General features: G+C 50.6%; 4 protein-coding genes across 4 annotated transcripts; 3 read left to right on the top strand and 1 right to left on the bottom strand.

The window, feature by feature from the left end:
• Nucleotides 1–478: 478 nt before the first annotated feature.
• ABOM_001138 (uncharacterized protein) lies at nucleotides 479–1,449 on the top strand (the record flags this gene model as incomplete). The annotated part of the gene is made up of 4 exons (XM_022528268.1): nucleotides 479–608; nucleotides 692–767; nucleotides 921–1,113; nucleotides 1,171–1,449. 4 exons carry the CDS (start codon nucleotides 479–481, stop codon nucleotides 1,447–1,449), a joined length of 678 nt encoding a protein of 225 aa, XP_022394064.1.
• A 598-nt stretch (nucleotides 1,450–2,047) lies between these two features.
• On the bottom strand, nucleotides 2,048–4,489 carry ABOM_001137 (uncharacterized protein; the record flags this gene model as incomplete). The annotated part of the gene is made up of 4 exons (XM_022528267.1): nucleotides 2,048–3,397; nucleotides 3,482–3,964; nucleotides 4,065–4,095; nucleotides 4,155–4,489. 4 exons carry the CDS (start codon nucleotides 4,487–4,489, stop codon nucleotides 2,048–2,050), a joined length of 2,199 nt encoding a protein of 732 aa, XP_022393893.1.
• A 483-nt stretch (nucleotides 4,490–4,972) lies between these two features.
• Nucleotides 4,973–6,895, top strand: ABOM_001136 (MDR family MFS transporter; the record flags this gene model as incomplete). Its single annotated transcript, XM_022528266.1, has 3 exons — nucleotides 4,973–5,601; nucleotides 5,661–6,064; nucleotides 6,120–6,895. The coding sequence occupies 3 exons, from the start codon at nucleotides 4,973–4,975 to the stop codon at nucleotides 6,893–6,895; spliced, it is 1,809 nt and encodes a 602-aa protein (XP_022393867.1).
• A 1,747-nt stretch (nucleotides 6,896–8,642) lies between these two features.
• Nucleotides 8,643–10,202, top strand: ABOM_001135 (uncharacterized protein; the record flags this gene model as incomplete). The annotated part of the gene is made up of 1 exon (XM_022528265.1): nucleotides 8,643–10,202. The coding sequence occupies one exon, from the start codon at nucleotides 8,643–8,645 to the stop codon at nucleotides 10,200–10,202; it is 1,560 nt and encodes a 519-aa protein (XP_022393866.1).
• Between the last annotated feature and the right edge of the window lie 2,187 nt (nucleotides 10,203–12,389).

The raw sequence follows: 12,389 nt of genomic DNA, 5'->3' as shown, positions 1-12,389 counted from the left end.
CTTATGCCTGTTTTCTAAGCCTGTCTTCCGCTCTACCAGCGCTGTCCATGGAATTCCACATTTCAAGTCCTGCACGGTTAGTAGGAACCAAATGCAGTCCTCCCTTAGTAGTGTCGAATATATGCCCATCGACGATGTGGAGAAGCTGGAGCGATACCGTCCTGGAGGATACCATCCAGTAATGGTGGGATAGCAATTGAAAGACCGATACTGCATTATCCATAAGCTTGGTTTCGGTGCGTACTCAACTGTATGGTTGGCGAGAGATCAGCAAACCAGCAAATATGTCTCAATAAAGAGTTTGGTCTCATCAATTGATTCGGTGGACTCCCAGGAGAGCAATATCTTGCGCCAGCTGGACCTCGTGCGTTCTCAGGCTGACGTACACTCGGGGAAAGCGTTGATTCCACCTATATTGGACGAATTTCTTCTTTCTGGCCCGAATGGTACACACCAGTGCTTGGTCACAGTACCAGGAATGATGAGTCTAGCCGAGGCCAAAGATGCTTCATCGATTCGGCTCTTCCAACTGCCCATAGCCAGGGGTATTGTTGCCCAACTTGTCCAGGCTGTGGTGTTCCTACACTCCGAGGGCATTGCTCATGGTGGTAAGAATCCTTTTCCAGACGTTGTATTTGGGGGAGTTGGGGGATGTTTTCGAATGCTTCCTAATGTACTGGATTTACTGTAGATCTCCATGCTGGTAATATTTTAATCCGTCTGCCGGAGAGTATAGACACACTCTCGAAAGAGCAGCTATACGAGAGGTGTGGACAACCGCATCATAAGCCTGTCATCCGTCTAGACTAGGGCTCCCTCCCTCAAAGTGCTCCCACCCACGTTGTTGTACCTGCTTGGCTAGGGAAAGAAAGCGGACTTGTTTCTCTACCAGAAGCTCAGATATTCCTGACTGACTTCAGAGAGTCCTTTACGCCACTTAGTAGTAAGCGACATTACTCGAATGTCCTGGACACTCTAGTTCCCCCAGAAGCCCATTTTGAATCCGAAACGCCGCTTTCCTTTCCTTCTGATATCTGGACTCTGGCATGTACGATTTGGACAATCATCGCCCAGCAACCGCTCTTTGAAGGATTTAATCCTTCAGCTGACTGGGTAATTAAGGAGCAAGTTGATACCCTCGGAAAGCTGCCGCCGCAATGGTAGTTACAGTGGGACTCTCGTGCACGGTGGTTCAATAAAAATAGCACAAGACACAGTGGCGCCACCGCAAGGCCACTAGTGCAGCGATTCCACGATGCAGTGCAGAAACCAAGACGGAAGTTTGACATGAGTGAAATAGGACAGGAGGAGAAGACTGCCTGGTTCGCTATATTACATACTATATTGGCATTTCGGCCCGAGGAGAGGCTGACGGCTGTGCAAGTCATGGGATGCGAATGGATGCAGAAATGGGCTTTACCTGAACTTGCACGCATGAAAATCCAATAGCTAGGGCTATAGATGACATTGTGTATATTGCACAGTATAACGGTCCACACCACTGTCTGAAATCGTTGATCTAGACTCTCGCAATGGATACGCGACAAAATGTTGTACTTGGCGTGCTGTTATCGATAACCTGTCGCCGAGTATAGACTTATGCCCCTCCACCTTCCTTACGCAAGATATCATCCACCATGGGAGGTGTAGTTACAGGATTGCAGGGGCTGATACATGGGTAGACGCTATCACCGTGAAGACCCCAGATCTAGTGCACACATAATGCCTTTGGAGGAGGAGCTGGCACTCTGCCCTTTACGTGTTATGGGATATCTCGAAGACTCGGATGTACGGTATCTCTGGGCCGGTTCAGTACCTGCACTAGCAATTAGGTATGTAGCCAGCTTCGGATGTAGTGACACAGGACACGAATGAGAGGTGAGTTCCCACCTTGATATCTGGAGCATGTCAGACGGGGAGCTCGACACATGATTATAATCCAACGTGGTGTCAGTTTACCTGTTCCGATCATTTCCTGGGTGTGGGGAGGAGCACTTGAATTGAACCGGGACTTCTGCCAGGAATCCTCAGTGGTTCCCGGCTATCATCATGGCCCAAAGGGATAATAAAAACCACCGCTGTGCGTAAAAGCTGGCCCAGTATTGCCGCAAAGCTCCCCCAGCACATCAGGTTGCATAAGATATGACCAGTCGGCGTCATTCTGGTCGGGCAGAACCTCATCATTCATTTGATTCGCGCTGTGCAGAGACGGGAGAATCAATTCTTCGTTGGAAACCATCTCGGATGGCCGGCTCATTCTGTTTAGTACAGGGTTATCGCCGCCAGCCCACATTCTGGTTCCAGTGACGGAGTCACCGGTTGTGGTCCTCACAGAGTCTGTGCTACCATTGCCTGCCACATCTGGCTTTGATTGCGATGCTGAAGATAGCTGGGCCACATGTTCACGCAGCAATGTAACCATCTGTGGAGGTTGCACATTCCTCCCAAGTTGGAGGTCGGCCTCCTCATGTGCGTCCCAGGCCTTTAGGAGCATGCGACCGAAGGCAACATGCATGGGACTTCTCAGCTTGCGGACTAGGCCCCTGTGGTTGTAGTTGCCGCAGATGGCTTTCCATGCACGCTCACATGGCTCGCCCGTAGTGCGCTGGCGCAGCTCACCGACGAGGAAGACATAGCCTGGCAGGGGGACTAGTAGCTGAGTGTACCAAAGAAAGTTGCGTAGACTGGGGGTCGTATGGATAACATTATCGTACTCAAGCATTTGGGTAGCAGTAATGAAGAGGGCGTCGCGCTCCCGGTCTTCGAGAGTGGTGGCGGACACGCCCCGAGACATAAAGTTGACAATTCGAAGTCTGCAAAGCGACACACGCGCCATCATCAGAGCAAAGAACTGAACGGGGATTCTATGATCGCAGTGTTCTAGATACGTGGACTCCATGTGTGCACAGTAGCGATCGAGACCGCTTGTCGGAGGCTGGCTGTTCGTTTCTTGAATAGTGGCGTCGGCTGGCGAGGGGGTTGCGTGGTGTTGCGCGAACAGATTGTTTAGAGCCGCAGGATTGGATCGCATGCCATTAGGAACAGCTGCCATTGTGAGTTCAATGCGTATGAGACAGAAGAGCATCTCAGTCGCGCTAGTGCTGGGGACTGGGGGTTCTTTGGCGTGGAGGTGTAGGTCTGCATCGTTCACATTAAGGGGGAGCCCGGAGTCGGTTCCAGAGGAAGAGAGCGCCGTAATCGTCGATCCAGTTACCTCTGCAATTCGTTTGTCAAAAGCGACAATCTGCCACCATAGTCGTTTCCGCTGCTCTGTTTCGAATGGTGACAAGCCGAGCTGAGTGCCGTCTCGATGTAAGCCGAGACGTGTGGCTATACGTACTGCAATGCCGATCAGGCAGAAAAGAGACCGAGGATCGACGTATTGTACTACACTAAACTATAGCGGAAATGAGTCGATGGGAGCATATACTGGAGAAAAGGTTTATTCAAGAATGTAGGGAAAGCACCAAGGTCGACGTACCAGGTACAGAAAGTACGCTTGCAACACCATAAGCTCATTTGATCTCATGAAGCCAGCGTTTATCAAGGCTTGCTGTGCGCCTTGATGATACCTGGACAGGAGCACCGCTTTTTCTTCACCAAAGGTGCCTTTCACCTCTTCATCTGTCAGAGAAGTCACAGTGATGAGATAGATGCCAAACATCAACGCTTCGAGCGGTTTGGGAATCTTAGCAGGGTCGGTTGCTGCTTCGACCACTTGTGACTGGAGGGTTGGAACGTGACTAATCTTCAAGAGAGGGTTTACATTGTTGATATAAGCCTGCCATGCTTGGAATATTTTGATCCCCGGCGGGTGTAAATCGGTTATCTCGGCCGGCGAGCCACAGGCATTGAATGGGAAGCCATCGGTATCACCAAACATGGTATCGAATGAATGATGGATAGTGGGCCGCTCGTTCTCATCGTCGGACGTATCGCGCAGCATATCATCGGTTGCGCAGTACTGGATAAATTCAGATTTTTGGTACATTCAATCCCTCATATCGAGTCACCTGTCTGGTGATGTAGAGGACCAGAATGAGAGACCGTGTTCATGGACGAACCTCATGGTAAAATGGAAACCATTTCGAGCGTCTGGAAAGCATCAATAACACAGCAATCGGAAAGAACGATAACAGCCAGATTAGACTTACTTGCCATGCTCTTGTGATTTATGATTCTGTGCACTACCTTCTGCAGCAGTTCCCGATCCACTGCGGCCATGCTCGAGACTGGCGACAGTGTCCCCGCCTGCCAGGACCGAGTCGAAGTCAATTCCATGCTGAGACATAAGAGTCTCATACTTCTTAAGCCGGTCAATCAGATCTCGCTCATGCAACTTCTTCTTTCTCCTCTTAGGAAGCGACGGAGGCAAAACCCGGCACTCAACTTGTGCCTTGACACAGTTGGCACAGGGCTTCTGCTGATCACAACGGACTTTGCGCTGCTGACACAGCACACATGAATGGCCTCTGGTGAGAGTACTCATGGCAAGGCGTTTGATTGAGTCAGGATGAAGATCAGTAGGTTGTATATGAGCGGGTGGCTGATGATGTTGTCGGTCCCGGAGGAGTGGTTTCGGTCCCGAAACTGCAAAGGATGGTCTCCGACGCTAGTCCCAATGTGGATACACCTAGGGCTAGCAGGCTTATAACTTATCATAATATCGGGTCAAGATTGTTGCTTTGTTACCGATTTTGTGGGGTTTGCTATGCTGGATGGGATTTTCTTGCGAAGTATGACTGGATCTTACTCTGTGGCCAGTGGGGCACGGCTTGAGGTTCCGGACGGACAGAGTCATAGGCTGGCCTATATAACATGGATAGGTCTTTCCTGGGAAGAACATCATCAATCTGTTTATAGTCGGAATCAAATCTAACGAGGCTTCAGACTAAAGGTGCAGCAGGCCGGACTCATCCAGAGTAAGCTCACTCATCACACCAAATACCTTCCCTTGTGCCTCAACAGCCAAATGGCATCTTCAGCTCACGACAATCACCCTGAGGTGGACCAAAACAAGGAGATGTGCTCAGACAAAGTACCAGATGTTGAGAAGCAGAGCATTGTGCCGAGCCTGGCAAGGCAAAGACCAGAAGGAGAGTCTGAGAGCCTTTACCAGCCCCAGACTCTCAAATTCTGGTTAATCATATCATGTAACCTTCTCTCCCTTTTTATCGTCACACTGGATCGGACAATTGTCAGTACTGCTATTCCACGGATCACGGATGAGTTCGATAGTTTGGGAGACATTGGCTGGTACGGTTCGGCATTCTTGCTCACGGGAGCAACTTCCCAGCTTCTCTATGGCCGTATATACCGAGCTTATGATATGAAGCGTGTGTTCCTATTTTCAATTGTAGTTTTTGAAATCGGCTCTGCCATCTGTGGCGCGGCCCCCAACTCAGGCGCCTTCATCGCTGGACGTGCTGTAGCTGGGCTCGCATCCGCAGGGGTCTTCTCGGGATGCATGCTTATCATAATACCCATGATACCGCTGCACAAGAGACCTATGTTTCAAGTAATGTTTGGTGGGGTCTTTGGTGTCTCTAGCGTTATGGGACCCTTGGTCGGCGGAGCCTTCACCAGCTCGGTCACCTGGAGGTATGTTCCAATCTAGGGCTTAACTTGGGAAATCATCCTTGACTGACTCGAGTGACCAGATGGTGCTTTTACATCAATCTTCCTATCGGAGCAGTAACGATACTTCTCTTGTTCTTGATCTGGAAGCCACCGAAGTCAAACTGCGAACCTGCTTCCATTAGAACTCATTTCAAGCAGCTCGATCCTCTGGGCATGTTTTTCTTCGTGCCAGCAATTGTCTCTCTGTTGCTAGCTTTACAATGGGGCGGCTCAACCTACTCATGGAGTAATAGTCGGATAATTGCACTCTTCGTTTCGTTCGGTGTCTTAATCTTGCTGTTTGCGGCCGTCCAGATTCTGAGGCCCGAGACGGCAACGATACCAGCCAGGGTGATCACTCAAAGAAGCATGTGTTGTGCAGCACTTTACACCTTCTTTGTGTCGAGCTCCATGATGTTGATGGTATTCTTCCTTCCAATCTGGTGTAAATGCAACTTCCTATTCTTCATGAATCGATACCCAGCTAACGGGAAGATCAGTCCAAACCGTCAAACTCGTCAGCCCCGTCCAGTCAGGCATCTGCACCTTACCGGTCATGCTCAGCATGGTAGTCGCAACCTTCCTAGCAGGACTCATGACACAAAAGACCGGATACTATGTCCCAGCCATGTACCTATGTCCGTGTATCTTGTCGGTTGGACTGGGTTTAATGTCGACTTTCAACCGCGACACCGACTCATCCCATTGGATCGGCTATCAATTCTTATCTGGCTTCGGCCTGGGCTTTGGAATGCAAGTGTCTGGTCTCGTCGTACAGAGAGTCCTCCCGCTGGCTGATGTACCGATCGGAATCGCACTCGTATTCTTCCTCCAGCAGCTGGGTGGTAGTGTCTTTGCCACGATTGGTCAATCGATTCTTAGCAACTACCTCGTCTCTCAGCTCTCCGACATTCCGGGTCGAGATCCAAGGGAGATTTTCAGTAGTGGCGCTACGAACCTGGCTTCCACCGTCCCGCCTGAATATATGGTTGATGTGCAGCAGGCGTACAACGGAGCTTGCACGAAAATCTTCCTCGCTGCAATGGGGGTCTCGCTTGCTGGACTGCTCGCGGCTCTTGGTATGGAATGGAAAAGCATTAAAAGGGGGAAGAATGGGCAAGATGCACCTGCGCAGAAACCGAAGATTGCTGAAAAGATCATGGTACCGCGTAAACATGAGGAGTGTACTGGCAAGTTGGCGGCGGAGGGTCCGTTTGCAAAGTTCCAGCAGGAGGAGAGGGATGCTCTCGAGAAGGTTGTTACTGGGTTGAAGTAATGACGGTTTATGGGGCTGTTCTTGGAAGGACGATGGTATGGGGTTCCTTTGAGGCTACTTTGCTGTAGCAGGATGGCATCATGTATCTGGGTTAGTGTTTCTATTGCCAGTGAAACAGACAATCAACCAGGGCTTTATTCCTTGGGATTCAACGAGTGATCGATGGTCCACCGCCATCTCAACTAGAACAGCTCCTATGAAATGTAAATGGTGACCGAGCGCCTACTCCCTTGGACCACTGAGTCCCTAACATCTGTTACATATGAAACTGGCTCTTACTGACCTTCCCACGAAGTAGACAGCAAGCCCGACAACCACAACCACACTAACTACAAAGGTAAACAAGAAGACACTCACACTCCCCGCCCAACACACAGAAGACTTCCATTCATTGACCCTAATGAGCTCTTGAGAGACAAAACCACCGCAGCTGAAACCGCCAGAGACCGACCGAATCTGGACCACGGCCGCGAAGTCCCCACCGGTTGGGCAGAGAGCTGTGGAGCAAAGGAGCTCGGAACCAGGGGACGAGCACCAACAGGTGGATCCAAGGCTGGCCGTCGAGAAGAGAGCTAAGTTTCTCTCTGTCTTGACGCGGGCTTTGGGTCACATTGCCAGAAAGGGAATTTGGGTTGGGCAGTTCCTGATATAGCTTTGAATCTTTGATGCTGCAGCTTACGGTGTACTTCTCTTCATGGCGTCTGCGATGCATACACAGATGCATGCATAGCTGTGCATTGGGAAGTGATGTGTCTGTTTTCTATCTTTTTTTATTGTCTAGTTTTGTTTGAGTACTGTTTCCTTCGTAGAGAGGATAGATGGGGATATTTCAACAAAGAAAACAACACTGCCCGCGGTAGACGCGGATAATTCATGGATTGCCGGATTAATAATGCTTTGATAATTACGATCGTACTCGAAGAAGGCCTCAGTTGGAAAATTCAGTGGCATCTCTGTAGGAAGAATGGGTTGTCGCCTGGTGGGCACCACGGTGGATAAGACCAGAAAACCGATAGTCCCGTCCAACGTGGCCATTTTTGAGCATGGGAAGGCCATCCCACTACGAAGGAATAGCGACCAAACGAAGAAACCCGATAGAAAAATTGAGAGCATTTGGGTCTCGGCGTGGGTGGGCCAAACACATGGGCTCTAACGTTCTGTCTCTTCGGGTCCCACTGTGTGTCTCGGGAGCCCCTTTTTCTCTCGGCGTGAGGATGGATATCTCCATTGGCCGGCCATCCACCAACATATTACGCTAGAATAACCCTATTCTACGGAACAGAAGTTATAGAGCCAGGCGCTAAGTCGCTGGTACGCCTCAGTGGAGCCAGTTAGGCTTCTGGAAATCACCTGCAGGGAGCTATTCGGTGCTGCTTGCGCTCCCCAACATTTGTTCCGTTGACGCCCTAGCTCCACCGACCCAGCAATCAATCACCTTCTGTCATGAAAACGATCAGCCTGATTTTTCTCGCCGGTGATTGAGTGGTTTGGGCTGAGCTATAGTGGAGTGTGTGTGTGTGTACGCGACTCGTCAATCAATTGGGCATCATTATGGCCAGGTACGGGGGGGGGGGTTAGCACATTCCTGCCAGACAAGGCAGCCGGATCGCGCAATATCATGGCTATATTTCCCCATTCCAGCCAATATCTGTAGCTTGTTCAGCCTTTCAGCAGAAGACTGCGTTTTTAAGCAACGGGCAGAAGTACTCCGGGAGACGAGAACGGGCGGCCACACAGCGTCGAGACAATGGTACCAGGCTCGTCTTCGGCACTGAAAGCCTCGCGAGGCGTTACTTCGAAAGTACTGGCATCGCCAGCCAAGCCAGCCTTGTCAGGTGAGACACATTCGAAGTCGGGCGCTTCTCACTCCGTACAAGGCAAACGTCCTTCAGTGCCATCCCGGGGAAACGAAAAGGACGGTAAAGTCGACAGACCTAAGGAGACATCGCCGAAGCAGCCAGCGGTTCCGATCAAGCCACGAACCAACGAACGTGTCTCTACCACGCAGACGTCCATGGAAAGCAAACCACCCACGGCCCCTAAGCATGCTTCACCAGGTATCCCGTCAGAATCCCCAGTGGGCCACTCAGAGCCCCAGCAGGCCGACGCCGATAGCCTGACCACATTCCCGCCATTTGCCGTTGGCCCCAGAGACAAAGTCAAAAGATTCCTCGAATCGCAAGGACTGGGTGATCCCAGTGATACGCCTCCCCAAAGCGCCGTCGACCAGCTGAGATCACGCCCTCCAACCCCATGGCCGGGCGCTGGGGCAGACCCGGAATCTCTTCATTCAGTTGATGACGCCCTCCCCCCAGTCCCATCTCACCAGGTGCCTCGTGTGCCAACGACAGAAGACAAACCCCCATTACGTAAATCCACCGCGAGCAAAAAGCCTGGGGAACTTTGCTTGAAAGACCTCAGAATCTCACAACCCGACATGCCCTCGCATCCGTTGCCGTCTCTACCGGCTTCCCGATTCAACTTTCTGCCTAGCGAGGACGACCTATCGATTATTGATGATCCGGGTTTACTGACCCCAATCACCGAGGTACCAAGCGAGCTTTCCCGGGCGAACTCACCGGTCGACCCGTTGACGGCCAGTTACAGGCCTCGCCCCATAGTTGAACAGCCTGATCCTCCAGTCAAGAAACCTCCTGTCCAGAAGCCGGTCGACACGCCAACCCCTCAGCCTGCTACACTAGCAGCCCGTGAAGTGCCCAAGCCGCGTCCACCACCAGCATCCACGGCGTTGTCTTCCATCCCAGACAGACCAGGCACCCCACAAGTTACGGTCGGCTTGCCGAAGCCTAAGCAGAAAACGCCCGCCGGCTCAGCGCGACCAGACCTAGCATCTGCCAAAAAGCTCGAACGGAAACCGAGCAAGCTCAACATCACGACCACCAGCAGCGCAATGGAAAGCGACAGTCGACGACAATCCGAGAAAATATCAGAAGCACACTCCGACGAACCGAAACAGCGTCTCTCATCACCCTTCAACCCGTGCAAGACTGGTAAGCAGGCGTGGGACTTGGAGACAATTGCCAGTGAAGACAGTTGGTTCCAGGAGAACGAGGAGAGCGATGGAAGCGTTTCGGGCGAAAGTGGTCCTCGCCGTACGCCACCGGGACCGGTGCGAGCCAGATTGACGGTCGAGACGGTCGAATGCACCTTGCAGCCGCCAGCTCAGACCCCGGATCTAGACCTGGCGCAGTATGATGCGACGGGCCAGGCCAGGAGTGAATTCTTCCCACCCTGGGCGGTGGGAAGTCAGGCCTTATCGGAGGGAGCCAGAGATTTGAGGACTTGAGTGTCTCTAGTTACGGTTGAAAAGTTTTTGTGAGCATGGTGTTTGGAGGGGGTGTGTATATAACGAGTTTCTTTTGTATCAACGCGTTTCCTTTGTATAGAAATTCATGGATCTAGCTTGAATATACTTCATGTTATTTTTTATTTCAGGGTAACAATGCTTGGAGACTGCAAGCTTGGTTTCGCATTGACCACGGCACTAAGTTCGGTATAGAGAGGAGCATCTGGAGCATGCCCTCGGCGACAAAATAGATTGAGAATCCATTCCGAACGTCCTAGGATATTTGAAATTTTCAACATGGGAGGCTTGAGGATGTTTTAGCTATGTTGGTACATCTCTGCATAACTGATTAAGCCGGGTTACGCTTTCAAACGAGGGCACGTAGCATTGACTTCGACGACCAAATCAAACTCAATGGCCCTCCACCGCAGAGAAACACTATTCTTACATCGCTGCACAAGGCACTGCATAAAACAGCAAGTCTACAATGGATCAGACAAAGCAACCCAACGCCAAACCCCAATCTCCAACGCCACCCAGCGGCGGGGCCCAACTTACCCCTGAAAGAATCCAGAACGTCACGCCCTTCCAATGCGGCACCCTGAACGAGCGAGGAAGGCTTCTATCGCAGACGCTGGGCAGCAGAAATGTATGCCTAACGATAACGGGCCGCCAGGAGATCAGCACCAGTCGAAATTGCAGGGAAGCTTCCAGACCCTCTTTCCAGTCCGAAATAGGGAGACCCACACGGATACTAGTTGCGAGGTACCAGAGGGCGATGGGCCTATCAGACTGCCTGTCTTATTTTGATCGGATTTAACTTCCGATCGGGGTGCAGAAGACAGACATTGACTGAGTTTTGGGGATGGTTGCAACTTGTTGATGTTGCGTCCGGTTTTGTTGGCACATGATGTTTGGTGCCCTATCGGTTTGGTGATGGTGCATTCATTTCGGCGTTGGACAAGACTTTTTCTTTTGTTTGGGAAGTCAATACCATGTCTCATGTCTGTATGTTATTTTGGAGTCTTTTCCAATCGTGGATATACAAGTAAGGAATGGTGTCATAGCGTTCGTGCTGATCAGCTTCCTCCGTATAGTCTGGCTGGGGCCTGAAGGATTTCAAAAGAGGAAACTTGAGGGAGAGCTATACCAACTGGAAAAGTCCAATATATGGAGGTACTTGCGAGACCATAATGCATGAATGAAAAGGTATGATCTTTGATGTGTCGGGTCAGCAAAAGACGAGGGATGATCATTACCAAGCGAGGAAGGGGAAAGAATCAAAGCAGTGTCAGGAATCCTGCATTCTCTGCACCTTGTTTTCTATTTTTGCCCTCATTCATTGCAATCCAACCACACCGAATAACCGAAGCCCAAATCCCGACTTGGTGGATGCTGACCCATGCTGTAATAAGAACGAACAATTCGTGGACGTAATCCTTGATCACTAATTAGAGTAACATTCTTGAGATTAGGCTAAGGAACCACTAGATCAGCCTGGTGGATCGACAATGATGTCAGAGCAAGGAAGAAAGCAAGCCACGCGGTGCTTGTCGATGGGCCATCCTCATGGCTAATTGTTTAAGGCTCTCTGTTATAGGCGGATCATTTTCCCTGAAGTTCTAGTAAGGATGGATTGGGTCACCTGCGTATCTTTATACATCCCTAGTGCCGTAAAGCCCACTGTCGCTTAGGGAGCCCTTCCGGGATGAGGCGCAAATCAGATGGAAGCTAAAGCATTCTACTTCCTAGAATCCCGAGAAAAAGGGCCTAGAAGATTGATGTGATGTCATGCTGTACTATTTTAGTATTCTGCTCGGAGTTGCATCCGACACTGAAAATCTTTGGCACCTCTCGAGGGGAGCCTTGTGGGTTTGCCCATTTGCTTCCACTTTCTTTGCTTGAGTTGATATCCAACAGAGTAACATCCCTATCACTTCAAGTTCCTGATTGAGATCAAGGTTGGAAACATCAGGGTGGCTGATGATGAAACTTTGATGCTCTGCGCTATTTCAGGAGCCAGAATGTTCCGCACAAACTAGCATTCTTCACCCCAGGTCTGGGTTTCTGGAGTACCGAGGAAACAGTTCGGTGGATATCCAGGGGTGAGTTGTCTGGATAGCATCTATGAAATCAATTCAACTCAATGTTATTGGCTGACTCTGGCAGCGTTACAAAACTAGCGAG

The sequence above is a fragment of the Aspergillus bombycis genome (genome assembly GCF_001792695.1).
Source record: "Aspergillus bombycis strain NRRL26010 chromosome Unknown contig00004, whole genome shotgun sequence".
NCBI lineage: Eukaryota > Fungi > Ascomycota > Eurotiomycetes > Eurotiales > Aspergillaceae > Aspergillus > Aspergillus bombycis.
Note: the sequence above shows the minus strand (reverse complement) of the source record. Positions and strands in the feature narration are given on the sequence as shown.